General features: G+C 57.5%; 6 protein-coding genes across 6 annotated transcripts; all 6 read left to right on the top strand.

Annotated features, from left to right (window-relative positions):
* Window positions 1-237: 237 nt before the first annotated feature.
* Window positions 238-1200, top strand: JKF63_00917 (uncharacterized protein; the record flags this gene model as incomplete). Its single annotated transcript, XM_067896966.1, has 1 exon — window positions 238-1200. One exon carries the CDS (start codon window positions 238-240, stop codon window positions 1198-1200), a length of 963 nt encoding a protein of 320 aa, XP_067753123.1.
* A 1403-nt stretch (window positions 1201-2603) lies between these two features.
* On the top strand, window positions 2604-4268 carry JKF63_00916 (uncharacterized protein; the record flags this gene model as incomplete). Its single annotated transcript, XM_067896965.1, has 1 exon — window positions 2604-4268. The coding sequence occupies one exon, from the start codon at window positions 2604-2606 to the stop codon at window positions 4266-4268; it is 1665 nt and encodes a 554-aa protein (XP_067753122.1).
* Window positions 4269-6139: 1871 nt separating this feature from the next.
* Window positions 6140-7855, top strand: JKF63_00915 (uncharacterized protein; the record flags this gene model as incomplete). Its single annotated transcript, XM_067896964.1, has 1 exon — window positions 6140-7855. One exon carries the CDS (start codon window positions 6140-6142, stop codon window positions 7853-7855), a length of 1716 nt encoding a protein of 571 aa, XP_067753121.1.
* A 1856-nt stretch (window positions 7856-9711) lies between these two features.
* Window positions 9712-11427, top strand: JKF63_00914 (uncharacterized protein; the record flags this gene model as incomplete). Its single annotated transcript, XM_067896963.1, has 1 exon — window positions 9712-11427. The coding sequence occupies one exon, from the start codon at window positions 9712-9714 to the stop codon at window positions 11425-11427; it is 1716 nt and encodes a 571-aa protein (XP_067753120.1).
* A 1859-nt stretch (window positions 11428-13286) lies between these two features.
* JKF63_00913 (uncharacterized protein) lies at window positions 13287-15002 on the top strand (the record flags this gene model as incomplete). The annotated part of the gene is made up of 1 exon (XM_067896962.1): window positions 13287-15002. The coding sequence occupies one exon, from the start codon at window positions 13287-13289 to the stop codon at window positions 15000-15002; it is 1716 nt and encodes a 571-aa protein (XP_067753119.1).
* Window positions 15003-17000: 1998 nt separating this feature from the next.
* JKF63_00912 (uncharacterized protein) lies at window positions 17001-22151 on the top strand (the record flags this gene model as incomplete). Its single annotated transcript, XM_067896961.1, has 2 exons — window positions 17001-18170; window positions 21474-22151. The coding sequence occupies 2 exons, from the start codon at window positions 17001-17003 to the stop codon at window positions 22149-22151; spliced, it is 1848 nt and encodes a 615-aa protein (XP_067753118.1).
* Between the last annotated feature and the right edge of the window lie 211 nt (window positions 22152-22362).

Here is a 22362-nt window from a genome sequence, read left to right as displayed (position 1 = left end):
GCGTCCACCTTCAAGCCTTTTCTCACTGCCACGCTCTTCTCTGGCTCGCTACGTTCCTTATTCCCATTGTCTCTTTGCCTTTGCGCCCGGTCGGGGTTGGAATGCATCATCATTGTTCACCACCATCACATGTCCTCGGCCCCGTGGTCTAGAGCGAAGGTAATACACCAATACCTTTCGCCAAGGGAAACATTTACATATTCCTGTGGCAAACGCACATGTTTAAAGGTAGACTATATGGAAGCCTACTTGACAGATCCCAAGCACATCGTGGTGCTTGATGGTGGACTGGGGACGGAGCTGGAGGCACGCGGCTGCAATATTCTCAGTCCTCTCTGGTCCGGCAAGGCTTTACTAGAGTCACCGCAGCAGATCCAAGAGGTGGAGCTCGCGTATCTGCAAGCTGGCGCACGGTGCATCACCACAGCCAGCTACCAGATCACACCGCAGAGCCTCATGGAACACGCTCATCTCACCGCGGGTGCTGCGGTGGCGCTCATTGAAGAGTCGGTGCGCATCGCTCTTGCCGCTCGGGAGCGGTACTTGAAAGAGAATCCACAGGCTGCGCCGATTTTTGTAGCCGGCTCGGTCGGTCCGTATGGTGCCTACCTCGCCGACGGCTCTGAATACCGCGGTGACTACGTTCGCAGCGCAGAGGAGTTCAAGGAATTCCATCGCCTTCGCATTGCAGCACTGCTCCGCGCCGGCGCAGACGTACTTGCCATTGAAACACAAGCTTCTGCCGCAGAGGTGAGCGCAATTGTGGCGTTGCTGGAGGAGGAATATCCTCACTCCAGGGCGTGGGTGTCCTTCACAACCTCTTCCACCTCACCCGCGGAGGCGATCAGCGACGGTACTAAGTGGGAAGATATCATCCCCATCCTTGAGACGTCGCCGCAGATTATCGCCATGGGCGTCAATTGCATCCCCATGTCTGAAGCTTCCGCTGTGTTGGCCCATCTTCACACCTTAACCGCGATGCCACTCGTAGTGTACACAAACTCTGGTGAGTCCTACGATCCAGTGACGAAGACTTGGCACCCTGTAGCGATGAGCGATGGAACTAGTCTGAGCTTGGCAGCATTGGCGCAAGAGTGGGTTTCGCACGGCGCCCGTCTTGTGGGTGGGTGCTGCCGCACAAGTCCATCTGACATTGCAGCGGCCGTGAGAGCTCTCCGCAGCGCCAAGCTCCTCATGTAGTGCATTCCGCCATCCATGGGTGAGGTGATGAATTTGGCCATAAGGGGATGGGGGTTGTGTGTGTGTGTGTGTGTGAAAACTGCCTGGCAAAAAAAACATATGCTGTGTTTGGTCCGCTCGTCAAATAAGGTGAGAATTGTCTTCCCCCCCCAGCACAAGTGGGAATATTTCGATTCCTTTTTAATTCGGTGTGCAACGCTTGTTTCCGTAATGTTTTTTTTTTTTTACTTCTCACTTTTTTTTTTTGATATTTATCACCAGAGAACTTTTTTCGAGACCTTCAGCACTCGGTTCTCATATTCTCTACGGCAACGACTGGCACAGATGCCGCGTTTAAGCATGCGCCAGAGTGTTCCCCCCCTCCCCCCGTTTGTACAGCTTCACCTACCAAAAGCCTGTATAGAGGGCAAAATCACTGTTTTTTTTTTGCCATGCTTCTTTGCCTCCACCTTTCCATTTCCTTCGGCTGTTAAGCGTATGATCTCCCAGGGTTGACTGTGTTTGAGAATGCTGCGGTGCACACGATCCACCCCAATATCCCCCTCGACTCGCCGTCTAAAAAAAGGTGCACAAAACAATTAATACAACGATACACTCCTCGTCATTTCGGTGTATGGGCTACAATCCCAGTAGAGGGATGTGCGCTTCCGTCTTCGCTATCTCAACGACCTCTCATCTGAACCAAGGACGCGACATCAGAAGACCCCTGCTCCTTTTCTTTTAGATTGCGAACTCAGTGCTACGTTCCCCTTGAGGACCTGCTTTTCTTCTTACTATGCATCCTCACACTGTAGCCTGTTACAGGCACCTCCTCCTCATTTCCTCATCCATTCTCCCGCAGTTTCCAGTCTGAGCCCCCCCCCCTCACACACACAAAAGTACCGGCTGATACTCCATTCACCTACCCGCCACTGGTCTTAGCTGGCAGGCATCCAATCACTTTGAGCTCGTAACGTCAATGAACGGAAACCCCAGATGCGACCAATTATCAGGTTTGCGTGCCTTACCCCACTCCAACAGCACCTAGCACCGTGGAAAGACCACACATTTAATATAACCCCGACTATGCCACCATTTAGATCTCAGGCACTACGCTTCCAGAGCCAAGGAGGCTGCCTCAAAGAGTCGACGCGGAAGATGACGACAGAGACCCCATGACTCCACAACGACTTTTCTAACGCTTCCAGGGAGAGAAAATCCACACTGAACAACGCACGAAACTCAACCCAGAAGATCAGCGCAGCGCACCGGGTTACCGTTGACGGTAGTCGCTATGTCTCTATGTTTTTTCAACAACGTTGCCACCAATACCACCACCTCCGAGATCATTCAACCGCAAATCTCTGGGACTTCCAGTACCTTCGTACTGACACACTCTATCCTTACCCCATCCTACAACGAAAATGGCGACTGAAGCGTTTACTAGGCAATCTTTCTCGACGGATAATCACTTGTCTCCATCTCTTCTGTCGGCGAGCAACGTCAAGGTCATGCTTGTGCAGGCCATTGGTGGCACTCTGAACGGCTACTCGATTGGGTTTGTCGGTGTGTACGCGACGCTGTTTGGCTTCAGCACGAACTGCGCTAACTTCCGTCACGAGAGTGGTTGTGTGACGGCGCCCAACGCCGACTGTCAGTGGATAACGGATGCGACTGGCAGCGGCTACTGTGGCTGGCCCGAGGTCACGTGCCGCAGGGAGTACAGCTACGCGACCCCTGCGGAGATGCCAGGTGCGATGACGCGGTGTGAGGCCGATCCACACTGCAGGTGGTCATACAGCGCCGGGGAATGCCAGAACCCGTCGGGCTTCTCGGCGTCGGAGAGCGGTATCTTTGCCGGCTCGATGATTGCCGGCTGCCTGATCGGCTCTATGTTTGCCGGGCCACTTGCGTCGGCGATCGGCGCGAAGACCTCGTTCATGCTTGTAGGCCTCGTGGGTGTCGTCTCGTCCGTGATGTACCATGTGTCGTGCGCGGAGAACGAGTTCTGGGTGCTGGTTGTCGGCCGCTTCGTGATTGGTCTGTTCCTTGGCGTGATTGGTGTCGCGTGCCCTGTGTACACCGACCAGAACGCACACCCGAAGTGGAAGCGCACGATTGGTGTGTTGTTCCAGGTGTTCACGACGTTTGGCATCTTCGTCGCTGCGTTGATAGGGCTTGCACTTGGCCAGAGCATCTGGTTTGACCGTGACAAGGACCAGATGGTGATGGCACGCATGCAGGGTCTGTGTGCGTTCTCGACTGTGTTCAGCCTGCTGACGATTCTGCTCGGCTTTGTGATAAGCGAGTCACGCGCGAAGTTCGGCGGGGAGAATGAGGGGGGTGAGGGTACCATTGGGCTGGACTCCAACGAGTACGGCTATGTCGAGATGGCCCCGCGCCTGCTGATGGGCTGCGTGATGGCTGGCACGCTGCAGCTGACTGGTATCAACGCCGTGATGAACTACGCGCCGACGATCATGGGCAGTCTTGGTCTGGCGCCGCTGGTGGGCAACTTCGTTGTGATGGTGTGGAACTTCGTGACGACGTTTGTGTCGATCCCGCTCTCGTACGTGTTCACGATGCGCCAGCTGTTCCTGTTCGGCTCGATCTTCATGTCGTGCATGTGCCTGTTCATGTGTGGAATCCCTGTGTACCCCGGGGTCACCAGTACGCTGGAAGTGAAGAATGGCGTGGCTATCACTGGCATTCTGCTGTTCATTCTTGGCTTTGAGGTGTGCGTGGGCCCGTGCTACTTCGTGCTGACACAGGACATGTTCCCGCCGTCGTTCCGCCCACGCGGTGCGTCGTTCACGCAAGTGATGCAGTTCATCTTCAACCTCATCATCAATGTGTGCTACCCGATCGCAACAGAGCGAATCTCTGGGGGTTCGTCTGGTAACCAGGACAAGGGCCAGGCCGTTGCCTTCATCTTCTTCGGTGGTCTGGGCATCATCTGCTTCGTTGTCCAGGTCTTCTTCCTTCACCCGTGGGACGAGGAGCGCGATGGTAAGAAAAAGGCTGTGGCTGCTGTGCCTGCCGACAAGAAGGAGATGAGTGAGATGTCCAGCGGTAACAGGGCTGACTGAAGAGGAGGAGGAGGCTGCGCCGGTCTTCCCAGCTGCTCTGTCGCCCCCAATTCAGTTCCCACCTCTACGATCGGTGTGCCTGCACGTAGCTGTGACCTCGCTCCCGTTGAGGCTGTGTCATCACTCGCGCGAGAGGAAGAGGGCGGAGGGGGCAGGGGTCGACTGCCTGCTGGGATGGGGGACTTCTGCGCTGTTGAAGGGTGCGCCCTCTCCCCGTCTTCCGCCTCTTTGCTTTTCGTTCGCTGTCACACTCGCCAGGCGCTGGGTCTTGCGCCGTGCGTCTACAGGACTGCACGGGCTGTGACGTGACACAGCACGCTGCTCGACCCGCCGCAGCGATGCGCTTTCTTTCACCCGCTCTTTCTCTGTGTAATAATGGTTCAAAAAACGAAAACCTTATTTTTGTCCAACCCCGCCTCTCCCTCCCCCCTATTTTGTATCTTGCGTCTTCCCCACTGGCTTGCTTTTTGTTTCTGCCCCTCTGTGTTCTGCGGCAAAACTGTGATGTACGTCGCACTTTCGTTGTGCACGATGTTGGGCGTGTCTCGCGCCCGAGCTCTGCGCGCAGCGTTTGGCACCTGTTTCCGGTGTCGCGCACGTCCTGCTCTCCTCCGCCATCTCCTCCTGCCCCCCCCCCCCTCTCTCTCCTCACCTATCCTCCACACGCAGACGCCGGATCCAACGCTCGCGCGCTTTGCGCGAGCTACAGCACGGCGCCTGCGTTGTGTTGCCTGGTGTTGGCGCTGGTGATGTGGTGTGGTGCGATTTGATGTGTGTGTGTGTGTGTGTGTGTGTAGCGTGCGACGACCGCAATGAGCGGCATTATTTAAAAACTCAAAAGTGATACCTCTCCTCTCTTCTCTGTTATTTTTCTGCCTTAGCCTTTGCATGCGCAGGTGCGCGGCGCGTGCGTGCGGGGCGATGCCAGGGTGCGGTTCAGTCGTCTCTGCCATACGAAGACGCTGGCGTACCCTGACGCGCCGCGACAGAGGAGCGCGAAAGGCAAGGAGGAGAGAGCGGCTATTGCGTTGGTATGCAGACGAACGTCAAATTTTGATTGTTGTATAACCCATCTTTTCTTTCATCTTACCCTCGTTACTGCTCGTATGAGCCTGATGCTGTGCACAGGTCAATGAAAGCGAGGTAGCGTGGCGCTGACCTCCACCCGTTATGCATATGTGAGGGATGCCCGCGACTCGCCTTTGTCGCTTTCTTTTTTTTTTTAAAATCCCCCACCCCCCCACTTCGGGCTGTCCAGTGTCATTCTGTCACTTGAATGGGTGCGGGGACGTGGTAGAAAAAAACAACAAAAACGCATTGTTTCTCCTCCTAATTGCGCCATGTGTCGCTCGAGTTTCTAAAGTAGCTTTATGATGTGGCGGTGCACCCCCCTCCCCCTCCCCCTCCCCCTCCCCCTCCCCCTCGCCTGCTCGTGTTGCGCGAGCTCATGTGGGGTGCTTATCAGCCTCTCAGCGTAGTGTGTTGGATAGACGAGCGCACTGTAGCCTCTTCGTGTTGTCTGGCAAGAGAGCGCGATAGCGATGCTGTTGTTTAGTCCGGCGTGCGACGGCGCACGTTTGCGCGTTCTTGTCGACGCGTATGCGTGTGCTGCCGCTCAATTCCTCCGCGTATCCTTCATCTGTACCTCCAATGCATGCGTTTGTATTTTTCTTTCCCCATATATCCGAACTTCGTGCAGTAACACTTTCCCTGCGCTTTTAGCTTCCCCCCAGCAAGTAACCGAACACGCAGCAGCTGGCTTTCAAGCTCTCATCTTTTGTTTCTGCCAGCACCCACTGTGTGACACTGTTTTCGCTGCCTACTAGCCTGCCCTTGGTCCAGTCCGCCTATTGAAAGCACTTCTCACGTCGATGAGCGACGAGGTCGGGGCAAACGGGCGCTGCGCGGACTGTGTGCCGGGTGAGCCGGTCTATAAAGATGTTGAGAGGAATGCGGTGGAGGACCAGGACGAAGCGCCGCCGTTCCTGTCGGCGAGCAACGCCAAGGTCATGCTTGTGCAGGCAATCGGTGGCACTCTGAACGGCTACTCGGTTGGGTTTGTCGGTGTGTACGCGACGCTGTTTGGCTTCAGCACGAACTGCGCTAACTTCCGTCACGAGAGTGGTTGTGTGACGGCGCCCAACGCCGACTGTCAGTGGATAACGGATGCGACTGGCAGCGGCTACTGTGGCTGGCCCGAGGTCACGTGCCGCAGGGAGTACAGCTACGCGACCCCTGCGGAGATGCCAGGTGCGATGACGCGGTGTGAGGCCGATCCACACTGCAGGTGGTCATACAGTGCCGGGGAATGCCAGAACCCGTCGGGCTTCTCGGCGTCGGAGAGCGGTATCTTTGCCGGCTCGATGATTGCCGGCTCCCTGATCGGCTCTATGTTTGCCGGCCCGCTTGCGTCGGCGATCGGCGCGAAGACCTCGTTCATGCTTGTAGGCCTCGTGGGTGTCGTCTCGTCCGTGATGTACCATGTGTCGTGCGCGGAGAACGAGTTCTGGGTGCTGGTTGTCGGCCGCTTCGTGATTGGTCTGTTCCTTGGCGTGATTGGTGTCGCGTGCCCTGTGTACACCGACCAGAACGCACACCCGAAGTGGAAGCGCACGATTGGTGTGTTGTTCCAGGTGTTCACGACGTTTGGCATCTTCATCGCTGCGTTGATAGGGCTTGCACTTGGCCAGAGCATCTGGTTTGACCGTGACAAGGACCAGATGGTGATGGCACGCATGCAGGGTCTGTGTGCGTTCTCGACTGTGTTCAGCCTGCTGACGATTCTGCTCGGCTTTGTGATAAGCGAGTCACGCGCGAAGTTCGGCGGGGAGAATGAGGGGGGTGAGGGTACCATTGGGCTGGACTCCAACGAGTACGGCTATGTCGAGATGGCCCCGCGCCTGCTGATGGGCTGCGTGATGGCTGGCACGCTGCAGCTGACTGGTATCAACGCCGTGATGAACTACGCGCCGACGATCATGGGCAGTCTTGGTCTGGCGCCGCTGGTGGGCAACTTCGTTGTGATGGTGTGGAACTTCGTGACGACACTTGCGTCGATCCCGCTCTCGTATGTGTTCACGATGCGCCAGCTGTTCCTGTTCGGCTCGATCTTCACGTCGTGCATGTGCCTGTTCATGTGTGGAATCCCTGTGTACCCCGGGGTCACCAGTACGCTGGAAGTGAAGAATGGCGTGGCTATCACTGGCATTCTGCTGTTCATTCTTGGCTTTGAGGTGTGCGTGGGCCCGTGCTACTTCGTGCTGACACAGGACATGTTCCCGCCGTCGTTCCGCCCACGCGGTGCGTCGTTCACGCAAGTGATGCAGTTCATCTTCAACCTCATCATCAATGTGTGCTACCCGATCGCAACAGAGCGAATCTCTGGGGGTTCGTCTGGTAACCAGGACAAGGGCCAGGCCGTTGCCTTCATCTTCTTCGGTGGTCTGGGCATCATCTGCTTCGTTGTCCAGGTCTTCTTCCTTCACCCGTGGGACGAGGAGCGCGATGGTAAGAAAAAGGCTGTGGCTGCTGTGCCTGCCGACAAGAAGGAGATGAGTGAGATGTCCAGCGGTAACAGGGCTGACTGAAGAGGAGGAGGAGGCTGCGCCGGTCTTCCCAGCTGCTCTGTCGCCCCCAATTCAGTTCCCACCTCCACGATCGGTGTGCCTGCGCGTAGCTGTGACCTCGCTCCCATTGAGGCTGTGTCATCACTCGCGCGAGAGGAAGAGGGCGGAGGGGGCAGGGGTCGACTGCCTGCTGGGATGGGGGACTTCTGCGCTGTTGAAGGGTGCGCCCTCTCCCCGTCTTCCGCCTCTTTGCTTTTCGTTCGCTGTCACACTCGCCAGGCGCTGGGTCTTGCGCCGTGCGTCTACAGGACTGCACGGGCTGTGACGTGACACAGCACGCTGCTCGACCCGCCGCAGCGATGCGCTTTCTTTCACCCGCTCTTTCTCTGTGTAATAATGGTTCAAAAAACGAAAACCTTATTTTTGTCCAACCCCGCCTCTCCCTCCCCCCTATTTTGTATCTTGCGTCTTCCCCACTGGCTTGCTTTTTGTTTCTGCCTCTCTGTGTTCTGCGGCAAAACTGTGATGTACGTCGCACTTTCGTTGTGCACGATGTTGGGCGTGTCTCGCGCCCGAGCTCTGCGCGCAGCGTTTGGCACCTGTTTCCGGTGTCGCGCACGTCCTGCTCTCCTCCGCCATCTCCTCCTGCCCCCCTCTCTCTCCTCACCTATCCTCCACACGCAGACGCCGGATCCAACGCTCGCGCGCTTTGCGCGAGCTACAGCACGGCGCCTGCGTTGTGTTGCCTGGTGTTGGCGCTGGTGATGTGGTGTGGTGCGATTTGATGTGTGTGTGTGTGTGTAGCGTGCGACGACCGCAATGAGCGGCATTATTTAAAAACTCAAAGGTGATACCTCTCCTCTCTTCTCTGTTATTTTTCTGCCTTAGCCTTTGCATGCGCAGGTGCGCGGCGCGTGCGTGCGGGGCGATGCCAGGGTGCGGTTCAGTCGTCTCTGCCATACGAAGACGCTGGCGTACCCTGACGCGCCGCGACAGAGGAGCGCGAAAGGCAAGGAGGAGAGAGCGGCTATTGCGTTGGTATGCAGACGAACGTCAAATTTTGATTGTTGTATAACCCATCTTTTCTTTCATCTTACCCTCGTTGCTGCTCGTATGAGCCTGATGCTATGCACAGGTCAATGAAAGCGACGTAGCGTGGCGCTGACCTCCACCCGTTATGCATATGTGAGGGACGCCCGCGACTCGCCTTTGTCGCTTTCTTTTTTTTTTTTAAAATCCCCCACCCCCCCACTTCGGGCTGTCCAGTGTCATTCTGTCACTTGAATGGGTGCGGGGACGTGGTAGAAAAAAACAACAAAAACGCATTGTTTCTCCTCCTAATTGCGCCATGTGTCGCTCGAGTTTCTAAAGTAGCTTTATGATGTGGCGGTGCACCCCCCCCCCTCCCCCTCCCCCTCCCCCTCCCCCTCGCCTGCTCGTGTTGCGCGAGCTCATGTGGGGTGCTTATCAGCCTCTCAGCGTAGTGTGTTGGATAGACGAGCGCACTGTAGCCTCTTCGTGTTGTCTGGCAAGAGAGCGCGATAGCGATGCTGTTGTTTAGTCCGGCGTGCGACGGCGCACGTTTGCGCGTTCTTGTCGACGCGTATGCGTGTGCTGCCGCTCAATTCCTCCGCGTATCCTTCATCTGTACCTCCAATGCATGCGTTTGTATTTTTCTTTCCCCATATATCCGAACTTCGTGCAGTAACACTTTCCCTGCGCTTTTAGCTTCCCCCCAGCAAGTAACCGAACACGCAGCAGCTGGCTTTCAAGCTCTCATCTTTTGTTTCTGCCAGCACCCACTGTGTGACACTGTTTTCGCTGCCTACTAGCCTGCCCTTGGTCCAGTCCGCCTATTGAAAGCACTTCTCACGTCGATGAGCGACGAGGTCGGGGCAAACGGGCGCTGCGCGGACTGTGTGCCGGGTGAGCCGGTCTATAAAGATGTTGAGAGGAATGCGGTGGAGGACCAGGACGAAGCGCCGCCGTTCCTGTCGGCGAGCAACGCCAAGGTCATGCTTGTGCAGGCAATCGGTGGCACTCTGAACGGCTACTCGATTGGGTTTGTCGGTGTGTACGCGACGCTGTTTGGCTTCAGCACGAACTGCGCTAACTTCCGTCACGAGAGTGGTTGTGTGACGGCGCCCAACGCCGACTGTCAGTGGATAACGGATGCGACTGGCAGCGGCTACTGTGGCTGGCCCGAGGTCACGTGCCGCAGGGAGTACAGCTACGCGACCCCTGCGGAGATGCCAGGTGCGATGACGCGGTGTGAGGCCGATCCACACTGCAGGTGGTCATACAGTGCCGGGGAATGCCAGAACCCGTCGGGCTTCTCGGCGTCGGAGAGCGGTATCTTTGCCGGCTCGATGATTGCCGGCTCCCTGATCGGCTCTATGTTTGCCGGCCCGCTTGCGTCGGCGATCGGCGCGAAGACCTCGTTCATGCTTGTAGGCCTCGTGGGTGTCGTCTCGTCCGTGATGTACCATGTGTCGTGCGCGGAGAACGAGTTCTGGGTGCTGGTTGTCGGCCGCTTCGTGATTGGTCTGTTCCTTGGCGTGATTGGTGTCGCGTGCCCTGTGTACACCGACCAGAACGCACACCCGAAGTGGAAGCGCACGATTGGTGTGTTGTTCCAGGTGTTCACGACGTTTGGCATCTTCATCGCTGCGTTGATAGGGCTTGCACTTGGCCAGAGCATCTGGTTTGACCGTGACAAGGACCAGATGGTGATGGCACGCATGCAGGGTCTGTGTGCGTTCTCGACTGTGTTCAGCCTGCTGACGATTCTGCTCGGCTTTGTGATAAGCGAGTCACGCGCGAAGTTCGGCGGGGAGAATGAGGGGGGTGAGGGTACCATTGGGCTGGACTCCAACGAGTACGGCTATGTCGAGATGGCCCCGCGCCTGCTGATGGGCTGCGTGATGGCTGGCACGCTGCAGCTGACTGGTATCAACGCCGTGATGAACTACGCGCCGACGATCATGGGCAGTCTTGGTCTGGCGCCGCTGGTGGGCAACTTCGTTGTGATGGTGTGGAACTTCGTGACGACACTTGCGTCGATCCCGCTCTCGTATGTGTTCACGATGCGCCAGCTGTTCCTGTTCGGCTCGATCTTCACGTCGTGCATGTGCCTGTTCATGTGTGGAATCCCTGTGTACCCCGGGGTCACCAGTACGCTGGAAGTGAAGAATGGCGTGGCTATCACTGGCATTCTGCTGTTCATTCTTGGCTTTGAGGTGTGCGTGGGCCCGTGCTACTTCGTGCTGACACAGGACATGTTCCCGCCGTCGTTCCGCCCACGCGGTGCGTCGTTCACGCAAGTGATGCAGTTCATCTTCAACCTCATCATCAATGTGTGCTACCCGATCGCAACAGAGCGAATCTCTGGGGGTTCGTCTGGTAACCAGGACAAGGGCCAGGCCGTTGCCTTCATCTTCTTCGGTGGTCTGGGCATCATCTGCTTCGTTGTCCAGGTCTTCTTCCTTCACCCGTGGGACGAGGAGCGCGATGGTAAGAAAAAGGCTGTGGCTGCTGTGCCTGCCGACAAGAAGGAGATGAGTGAGATGTCCAGCGGTAACAGGGCTGACTGAAGAGGAGGAGGAGGCTGCGCCGGTCTTCCCAGCTGCTCTGTCGCCCCCAATTCAGTTCCCACCTCCACGATCGGTGTGCCTGCGCGTAGCTGTGACCTCGCTCCCATTGAGGCTGTGTCATCACTCGCGCGGGAGGAAGAGGGCGGAGGGGGCAGGGGTCGACTGCCTGCTGGGATGGGGGACTTCTGCGCTGTTGAAGGGTGCGCCCTCTCCCCGTCTTCCGCCTCTTTGCTTTTCGTTCGCTGTCACACTCGCCAGGCGCTGGGTCTTGCGCCGTGCGTCTACAGGACTGCACGGGCTGTGACGTGACACAGCGCGCTGCTCGACCCGCCGCAGCGATGCGCTTTCTTTCACCCGCTCTTTCTCTGTGTAATAATGGTTCAAAAAACGAAAACCTTATTTTTGTCCAACCCCGCCTCTCCCTCCCCCCTATTTTGTATCTTGCGTCTTCCCCACTGGCTTGCTTTTTGTTTCTGCCTCTCTGTGTTCTGCGGCAAAACTGTGATGTACGTCGCACTTTCGTTGTGCACGATGTTGGGCGTGTCTCGCGCCCGAGCTCTGCGCGCAGCGTTTGGCACCTGTTTCCGGTGTCGCGCACGTCCTGCTCTCCTCCGCCATCTCCTCCTGCCCCCCCCCCTCTCTCCTCATCTATCCTCCACACGCAGACGCCGGATCCAACGCTCGCGCGCTTTGCGCGAGCTACAGCACGGCGCCTGCGTTGTGTTGCCTGGTGTTGGCGCTGGTGGTGTGGTGCGATTTGATGTGTGTGTGTGTGTGTGTGTAGCGTGCGACGACCGCAATGAGCGGCATTATTTAAAAACTCAAAGGTGATACCTCTCCTCTCTTCTCTGTTATTTTTCTGCCTTAGCCTTTGCATGCGCAGGTGCGCGGCGCGTGCGTGCGGGGCGATGCCAGGGTGCGGTTCAGTCGTCTCTGCCATACGAAGACGCTGGCGTACCCTGACGCGCCGCGACAGAGGAGCGCGAAAGGCAAGGAGGAGAGAGCGGCTATTGCGTTGGTATGCAGACGAACGTCAAATTTTGATTGTTGTATAACCCATCTTTTCTTTCATCTTACCCTCGTTGCTGCTCGTATGAGCCTGATGCTATGCACAGGTCAATGAAAGCGACGTAGCGTGGCGCTGACCTCCACCCGTTATGCATATGTGAGGGATGCCCGCGACTCGCCTTTGTCGCTTTCTTTTTTTTTTAAAAATCCCCCACCCCCCCACTTCGGGCTGTCCAGTGTCATTCTGTCACTTGAATGGGTGCGGGGACGTGGTAGAAAAAAACAACAAAAACGCATTGTTTCTCCTCCTAATTGCGCCATGTGTCGCTCGAGTTTCTAAAGTAGCTTTATGATGTGGCGGTGCACCCCCCCCTCCCCCTCCCCCTCCCTCCCCCTCCCCCTCCCCTGCTCGTGTTGCGCGAGCTCATGTGGGGTGCTTATCAGCCTCTCAGCGTAGTGTGTTGGATAGACGAGCGCACTGTAGCCTCTTCGTGTTGTCTGGCAAGAGAGCGCGATAGCGATGCTGTTGTTTAGTCCGGCGTGCGACGGCGCACGTTTGCGCGTTCTTGTCGACGCGTATGCGTGTGCTGCCGCTCAATTCCTCCGCGTATCCTTCATCTGTACCTCCAATGCATGCGTTTGTATTTTTCTTTCCCCATATATCCGAACTTCGTGCAGTAACACTTTCCCTGCGCTTTTAGCTTCCCCCCCAGCAAGTAACCGAACACGCAGCAGCTGGCTTTCAAGCTCTCATCTTTTGTTTCTGCCAGCACCCACTGTGTGACACTGTTTTCGCTGCCTACTAGCCTGCCCTTGGTCCAGTCCGCCTATTGAAAGCACTTCTCACGTCGATGAGCGACGAGGTCGGGGCAAACGGGCGCTGCGCGGACTGTGTGCCGGGTGAGCCGGTCTATAAAGATGTTGAGAGGAATGCGGTGGAGGACCAGGACGAAGCGCCGCCGTTCCTGTCGGCGAGCAACGCCAAGGTCATGCTTGTGCAGGCAATCGGTGGCACTCTGAACGGCTACTCGATTGGGTTTGTCGGTGTGTACGCGACGCTGTTTGGCTTCAGCACGAACTGCGCTAACTTCCGTCACGAGAGTGGCTGTGTGACGGCGCCCAACGCCGACTGTCAGTGGATAACGGATGCGACTGGCAGCGGCTACTGTGGCTGGCCCGAGGTCACGTGCCGCAGGGAGTACAGCTACGCGACCCCTGCGGAGATGCCAGGTGCGATGACGCGGTGTGAGGCCGATCCACACTGCAGGTGGTCATACAGTGCCGGGGAATGCCAGAACCCGTCGGGCTTCTCGGCGTCGGAGAGCGGTATCTTTGCCGGCTCGATGATTGCCGGCTCCCTGATCGGCTCTATGTTTGCCGGCCCGCTTGCGTCGGCGATCGGCGCGAAGACCTCGTTCATGCTTGTAGGCCTCGTGGGTGTCGTCTCGTCCGTGATGTACCATGTGTCGTGCGCGGAGAACGAGTTCTGGGTGCTGGTTGTCGGCCGCTTCGTGATTGGTCTGTTCCTTGGCGTGATTGGTGTCGCGTGCCCTGTGTACACCGACCAGAACGCACACCCGAAGTGGAAGCGCACGATTGGTGTGTTGTTCCAGGTGTTCACGACGTTTGGCATCTTCATCGCTGCGTTGATAGGGCTTGCACTTGGCCAGAGCATCTGGTTTGACCGTGACAAGGACCAGATGGTGATGGCACGCATGCAGGGTCTGTGTGCGTTCTCGACTGTGTTCAGCCTGCTGACGATTCTGCTCGGCTTTGTGATAAGCGAGTCACGCGCGAAGTTCGGCGGGGAGAATGAGGGGGGTGAGGGTACCATTGGGCTGGACTCCAACGAGTACGGCTATGTCGAGATGGCCCCGCGCCTGCTGATGGGCTGCGTGATGGCTGGCACGCTGCAGCTGACTGGTATCAACGCCGTGATGAACTACGCGCCGACGATCATGGGCAGTCTTGGTCTGGCGCCGCTGGTGGGCAACTTCGTTGTGATGGTGTGGAACTTCGTGACGACACTTGCGTCGATCCCGCTCTCGTATGTGTTCACGATGCGCCAGCTGTTCCTGTTCGGCTCGATCTTCACGTCGTGCATGTGCCTGTTCATGTGTGGAATCCCTGTGTACCCCGGGGTCACCAGTACGCTGGAAGTGAAGAATGGCGTGGCTATCACTGGCATTCTGCTGTTCATTCTTGGCTTTGAGGTGTGCGTGGGCCCGTGCTACTTCGTGCTGACACAGGACATGTTCCCGCCGTCGTTCCGCCCACGCGGTGCGTCGTTCACGCAAGTGATGCAGTTCATCTTCAACCTCATCATCAATGTGTGCTACCCGATCGCAACAGAGCGAATCTCTGGGGGTTCGTCTGGTAACCAGGACAAGGGCCAGGCCGTTGCCTTCATCTTCTTCGGTGGTCTGGGCATCATCTGCTTCGTTGTCCAGGTCTTCTTCCTTCACCCGTGGGACGAGGAGCGCGATGGTAAGAAAAAGGCTGTGGCTGCTGTGCCTGCCGACAAGAAGGAGATGAGTGAGATGTCCAGCGGTAACAGGGCTGACTGAAGAGGAGGAGGAGGCTGCGCCGGTCTTCCCAGCTGCTCTGTCGCCCCCAATTCAGTTCCCACCTCCACGATCGGTGTGCCTGCGCGTAGCTGTGACCTCGCTCCCATTGAGGCTGTGTCATCACTCGCGCGAGAGGAAGAGGGCGGAGGGGGCAGGGGTCGACTGCCTGCTGGGATGGGGGACTTCTGCGCTGTTGAAGGGTGCGCCCTCTCCCCGTCTTCCGCCTCTTTGCTTTTCGTTCGCTGTCACACTCGCCAGGCGCTGGGTCTTGCGCCGTGCGTCTACAGGACTGCACGGGCTGTGACGTGACACAGCACGCTGCTCGACCCGCCGCAGCGATGCGCTTTCTTTCACCCGCTCTTTCTCTGTGTAATAATGGTTCAAAAAACGAAAACCTTATTTTTGTCCAACCCCGCCTCTCCCTCCCCCCTATTTTGTATCTTGCGTCTTCCCCACTGGCTTGCTTTTTGTTTCTGCCTCTCTGTGTTCTGCGGCAAAACTGTGATGTACGTCGCACTTTCGTTGTGCACGATGTTGGGCGTGTCTCGCGCCCGAGCTCTGCGCGCAGCGTTTGGCACCTGTTTCCGGTGTCGCGCACGTCCTGCTCTCCTCCGCCATCTCCTCCTGCCCCCCTCTCTCTCCTCACCTATCCTCCACACGCAGACGCCGGATCCAACGCTCGCGCGCTTTGCGCGAGCTACAGCACGGCGCCTGCGTTGTGTTGCCTGGTGTTGGCGCTGGTGATGTGGTGGTGCGATTTGATGTGTGTGTGTGTGTGTGTAGCGTGCGACGACCGCAATGAGCGGCATTATTTAAAAACTCAAAGGTGATACCTCTCCTCTCTTCTCTGTTATTTTTCTGCCTTAGCCTTTGCATGCGCAGGTGCGCGGCGCGTGCGTGCGGGGCGATGCCAGGGTGCGGTTCAGTCGTCTCTGCCATACGAAGACGCTGGCGTACTCCCGACGCGCCGCGACAGAGGAGCGCGAAAGGCAAGGAGGAGAGAGCGGCTATTGCGTTGGTATGCAGACGAACGTCAAATTTTGATTGTTGTATAACCCATCTTTTCTTTCATCTTACCCTCGTTGCTGCTCGTATGAGCCTGATGCTATGCACAGGTCAATGAAAGCGACGTAGCGTGGCGCTGACCTCCACCCGTTATGCATATGTGAGGGATGCCCGCGACTCGCCTTTGTCGCTTTCTTTTTTTTTTAAAAATCCCCCACCCCCCCACTTCGGGCTGTCCAGTGTCATTCTGTCACTTGAATGGGTGCGGGGACGTGGTAGAAAAAAACAACAAAAACGCATTGTTTCTCCTCCTAATTGCGCCATGTGTCGCTCGAGTTTCTAAAGTAGCTTTATGATGTGGCGGTGCACCCCCCCCTCCCCCTCCCCCTCCCCTCCCCCTCCCCCTCGCCTGCTCGTGTTGCGCGAGCTCATGTGGGGTGCTTATCAGCCTCTCAGCGTAGTGTGTTGGATAGACGAGCGCACTGTAGCCTCTTCGTGTTGTCTGGCAAGAGAGCGCGATAGCGATGCTGTTGTTTAGTCCGGCGTGCGACGGCGCACGTTTGCGCGTTCTTGTCGACGCGTATGCGTGTGCTGCCGCTCAATTCCTCCGCGTATCCTTCATCTGTACCTCCAATGCATGCGTTTGTATTTTTCTTTCCCCATATATCCGAACTTCGTGCAGTAACACTTTCCCTGCGCTTTTAGCTTCCCCCCCAGCAAGTAACCGAACACGCAGCAGCTGGCTTTCAAGCTCTCATCTTTTGTTTCTGCCAGCACCCACTGTGTGACACTGTTTTCGCTGCCTACTAGCCTGCCCTTGGTCCAGTCCGCCTATTGAAAGCACTTCTCACGTCGATGAGCGACGAGGTCGGGGCAAACGGGCGCTGCGCGGGCTGTGTGCCCGGTGAGCCGATCTATAAAGATGTTGAGAGGAATGCGGTGGAGGACCAGGACGAAGCGCCGCCGTTCCTGTCGGCGAGCAACGCCAAGGTCATGCTTGTGCAGGCAATCGGTGGCACTCTGAACGGCTACTCGATTGGGTTTGTCGGTGTGTACGCGACGCTGTTTGGCTTCAGCACGAACTGCGCTAACTTCCGTCACGAGAGTGGCTGTGTGACGGCGCCCAACGCCGACTGTCAGTGGATAACGGATGCGACTGGCAGCGGCTACTGTGGCTGGCCCGAGGTCACGTGCCGCAGGGAGTACAGCTACGCGACCCCTGCGGAGATGCCAGGTGCGATGACGCGGTGTGAGGCCGATCCACACTGCAGGTGGTCATACAGTGCCGGGGAATGCCAGAACCCGTCGGGCTTCTCGGCGTCGGAGAGCGGTATCTTTGCCGGCTCGATGATTGCCGGCTGCCTGATCGGCTCTATGTTTGCCGGGCCACTTGCGTCGGCGATCGGCGCGAAGACCTCGTTCATGCTTGTAGGCCTCGTGGGTGTCGTCTCGTCCGTGATGTACCATGTGTCGTGCGCGGAGAACGAGTTCTGGGTGCTGGTTGTCGGCCGCTTCGTGATTGGTCTGTTCCTTGGCGTGATTGGTGTCGCGTGCCCTGTGTACACCGACCAGAACGCACACCCGAAGTGGAAGCGCACGATTGGTGTGTTGTTCCAGGTGTTCACGACGTTTGGCATCTTCGTCGCTGCGTTGATAGGGCTTGCACTTGGCCAGAGCATCTGGTTTGACCGTGACAAGGACCAGATGGTGATGGCACGCATGCAGGGTCTGTGTGCGTTCTCGACTGTGTTCAGCCTGCTGACGATTCTGCTCGGCTTTGTGATAAGCGAGTCACGCGCGAAGTTCGGCGGGGAGAATGAGGGGGGTGAGGGTACCATTGGGCTGGACTCCAACGAGTACGGCTATGTCGAGATGGCCCCGCGCCTGCTGATGGGCTGCGTGATGGCTGGCACGCTGCAGCTGACTGGTATCAACGCCGTGATGAACTACGCGCCGACGATCATGGGCAGTCTTGGTCTGGCGCCGCTGGTGGGCAACTTCGTTGTGATGGTGTGGAACTTCGTGACGACGTTTGTGTCGATCCCGCTCTCGTACGTGTTCACGATGCGCCAGCTGTTCCTGTTCGGCTCGATCTTCACGTCGTGCATGTGCCTGTTCATGTGTGGAATCCCTGTGTACCCCGGGGTCACCAGTAAGCTGGAGGTGAAGAATGGCGTGGCTATCACTGGCATTCTGCTGTTCATTCTTGGCTTTGAGGTGTGCGTGGGCCCGTGCTACTTCGTGCTGACACAGGACATGTTCCCGCCGTCGTTCCGCCCACGCGGTGCGTCGTTCACGCAAGTGATGCAGTTCATCTTCAACCTCATCATCAATGTGTGCTACCCGATCGCAACAGAGCGAATCTCTGGGGGTTCGTCTGGTAACCAGGACAAGGGCCAGGCCGTTGCCTTCATCTTCTTCGGTGGTCTGGGCATCATCTGCTTCGTTGTCCAGGTCTTCTTCCTTCACCCGTGGGACGAGGAGCGCGATGGTAAGAAAAAGGCTGTGGCTGCTGTGCCTGCCGACAAGAAGGAGATGAGTGAGATGTCCAGCGGTAACAGGGCTGACTGAAGAGGAGGAGGAGGCTGCGCCGGTCTTCCCAGCTGCTCTGTCGCCCCCAATTCAGTTCCCACCTCCACGATCGGTGTGCCTGCACGTAGCTGTGACCTCGCTCCCGTTGAGGCTGTGTCATCACTCGCGCGAGAGGAAGAGGGCGGAGGGGGCAGGGGTCGACTGCCTGCTGGGATGGGGGACTTCTGCGCTGTTGAAGGGTGCGCCCTCTCCCCGTCTTCCGCCTCTTTGCTTTTCGTTCGCTGTCACACTCGCCAGGCGCTGGGTCTTGCGCCGTGCGTCTACAGGACTGCACGGGCTGTGACGTGACACAGCACGCTGCTCGACCCGCCGCAGCGATGCGCTTTCTTTCACCCGATTTTCTCCTATGTAATCATGGTTCAAAAAACGAAAACCTTATTTTTGTCCAACCCCGCCTCTCCCTCCCCCCTATTTTGTATCTTGCGTCTTCCCCACTGGCTTGCTTTTTGTTTCTGACTCTCTGTGTTCTGCGGCAAAACTGTGATGTACGTCGCACTTTCGTTGTGCACGATGTTGGGCGTGTCTCGCGCCCGAGCTCTGCGCGCAGCGTTTGGCACCTGTTTCCGGTGTCGCGCACGTCCTGCTCTCCTCCGCCATCTCCTCCTGCCCCCCCCCTCTCTCTCCTCACCTATCCTCCACACGCAGACGCCGGATCCAACGCTCGCGCGCTTTGCGCGAGCTACAGCACGGCGCCTGCGTTGTGTTGCCTGGTGTTGGCGCTGGTGGTGTGGTGCGATTTGATGTGTGTGTGTGTGTGTGGCGTGCGACGACCGCAATGAGCGGCATTATTTAAAAACTCAAAAGTGATACCTCTCCTCTCTTCTCTGTTATTTTTCTGCCTTAGCCTTTGCATGCGCAGGTGCGCGGCGCGTGCGTGCGGGGCGATGCCAGGGTGCGGTTCAGTCGTCTCTGCCATACGAAGACGCTGGCGTACCCTGACGCGCCGCGACAGAGGAGCGCGAAAGGCAAGGAGGAGAGAGTAGCTTATTCTTCTGAAAATCTATATCCAGAGTAAAAGTATTGTTTTTCCCGGTGTGTCTACGGTTACCCTTCAGGGTGCCCTGTATGAGCCTGATGCTGTGCACAGGTCAATGAAAGCGAGGTAGCGTGGCGCTGACCTCCACCCGTTATGCATATGTGAGGGATGCCCGCGACTCGCCTTTGTCGCTTTCTTTTTTTTTTTGAAAATCCCCCCACCCCCCCACTTCGGGCTGTCCAGTGTCATTCTGTCACTTGAATGGGTGCGGGGACGTGGTAGAAAAAAACAACAAAAACGCATTGTTTCTCCTCCTAATTGCGCCATGTGTCGCTCGAGTTTCTAAAGTAGCTTTATGATGTGGCGGTGCACCCCCTCCCCCTCCCCTCCCCCTCCCCTCCCCCTCCCCCTCGCCTGCTCGTGCTGCGCGAGCTCATGTGGGGTGCTTATCAGCCTCTCAGCGTAGTGTGTTGGATAGACGAGCGCACTGTAGCCTCTTCGTGTTGTCTGGCAAGAGAGCGCGATAGCGATGCTGTTGTTTAGTCCGGCGTGCGACGGCGCACGTTTGCGCGTTCTTGTCGACGCGTATGCGTGTGCTGCCGCTCAATTCCTCCGCGTATCCTTCATCTGTACCTCCAATGCATGCGTTTGTATTTTTCTTTCCCCATATATCCGAACTTCGTGCAGTAACACTTTCCCTGCGCTTTTAGCTTCCCCCCCAGCAAGTAACCGAACACGCAGCAGCTGGCTTTCAAGCTCTCATCTTTTGTTTCTGCCAGCACCCACTGTGTGACACTGTTTTCGCTGCCTACTAGCCTGCCCTTGGTCCAGTCCGCCTATTGAAAGCACTTCTCACGTCGATGAGCGACGAGGTCGGGGCAAACGGGCGCTGCGCGGGCTGTGTGCCCGGTGAGCCGATCTATAAAGATGTTGAGAGGAATGCGGTGGAGGACCAGGACGAAGCGCCGCCGTTCCTGTCGGCGAGCAACGCCAAGGTCATGCTTGTGCAGGCAATCGGTGGCACTCTGAACGGCTACTCGATTGGGTTTGTCGGTGTGTACGCGACGCTGTTTGGCTTCAGCACGAACTGCGCTAACTTCCGTCACGAGAGTGGCTGTGTGACGGCGCCCAACGCCGACTGTCAGTGGATAACGGATGCGACTGGCAGCGGCTACTGTGGCTGGCCCGAGGTCACGTGCCGCAGGGAGTACAGCTACGCGACCCCTGCGGAGATGCCAGGTGCGATGACGCGGTGTGAGGCCGATCCACACTGCAGGTGGTCATACAGTGCCGGGGAATGCCAGAACCCGTCGGGCTTCTCGGCGTCGGAGAGCGGTATCTTTGCCGGCTCGATGATTGCCGGCTGCCTGATCGGCTCTATGTTTGCCGGGCCACTTGCGTCGGCGATCGGCGCGAAGACCTCGTTCATGCTTGTAGGCCTCGTGGGTGTCGTCTCGTCCGTGATGTACCATGTGTCGTGCGCGGAGAACGAGTTCTGGGTGCTGGTTGTCGGCCGCTTCGTGATTGGTCTGTTCCTTGGCGTGATTGGTGTCGCGTGCCCTGTGTACACCGACCAGAACGCACACCCGAAGTGGAAGCGCACGATTGGTGTGTTGTTCCAGGTGTTCACGACGTTTGGCATCTTCGTCGCTGCGTTGATAGGGCTTGCACTTGGCCAGAGCATCTGGTTTGACCGTGACAAGGACCAGATGGTGATGGCACGCATGCAGGGTCTGTGTGCGTTCTCGACTGTGTTCAGCCTGCTGACGATTCTGCTCGGCTTTGTGATAAGCGAGTCACGCGCGAAGTTCGGCGGGGAGAATGAGGGGGGTGAGGGTACCATTGGGCTGGACTCCAACGAGTACGGCTATGTCGAGATGGCCCCGCGCCTGCTGATGGGCTGCGTGATGGCTGGCACGCTGCAGCTGACTGGTATCAACGCCGTGATGAACTACGCGCCGACGATCATGGGCAGTCTTGGTCTGGCGCCGCTGGTGGGCAACTTCGTTGTGATGGTGTGGAACTTCGTGACGACGTTTGTGTCGATCCCGCTCTCGTACGTGTTCACGATGCGCCAGCTGTTCCTGTTCGGCTCGATCTTCACGTCGTGCATGTGCCTGTTCATGTGTGGAATCCCTGTGTACCCCGGGGTCACCAGTAAGCTGGAAGTGAAGAATGGCGTGGCTATCACTGGCATTCTGCTGTTCATTCTTGGCTTTGAGGTGTGCGTGGGCCCGTGCTACTTCGTGCTGACACAGGACATGTTCCCGCCGTCGTTCCGCCCACGCGGTGCGTCGTTCACGCAAGTGATGCAGTTCATCTTCAACCTCATCATCAATGTGTGCTACCCGATCGCAACAGAGCGAATCTCTGGGGGTTCGTCTGGTAACCAGGACAAGGGCCAGGCCGTTGCCTTCATCTTCTTCGGTGGTCTGGGCATCATCTGCTTCGTTGTCCAGGTCTTCTTCCTTCACCCGTGGGACGAGGAGCGCGATGGTAAGAAAAAGGCTGTGGCTGCTGTGCCTGCCGACAAGAAGGAGATGAGTGAGATGTCCAGCGGTAACAGGGCTGACTGAAGAGGAGGAGGAGGCTGCGCCGGTCTTCCCAGCTGCTCTGTCGCCCCCAATTCAGTTCCCACCTCCACGATCGGTGTGCCTGCACGTAGCTGTGACCTCGCTCCCGTTGAGGCTGTGTCATCACTCGCGCGAGAGGAAGAGGGCGGAGGGGGCAGGGGTCGACTGCCTGCTGGGATGGGGGACTTCTGCGCTGTTGAAGGGTGCGCCCTCT

The sequence above is a fragment of the Porcisia hertigi genome, chromosome 36, assembly GCF_017918235.1.
Source record: "Porcisia hertigi strain C119 chromosome 36, whole genome shotgun sequence".
NCBI lineage: Eukaryota > Euglenozoa > Kinetoplastea > Trypanosomatida > Trypanosomatidae > Porcisia > Porcisia hertigi.
Note: the sequence above shows the minus strand (reverse complement) of the source record. Positions and strands in the feature narration are given on the sequence as shown.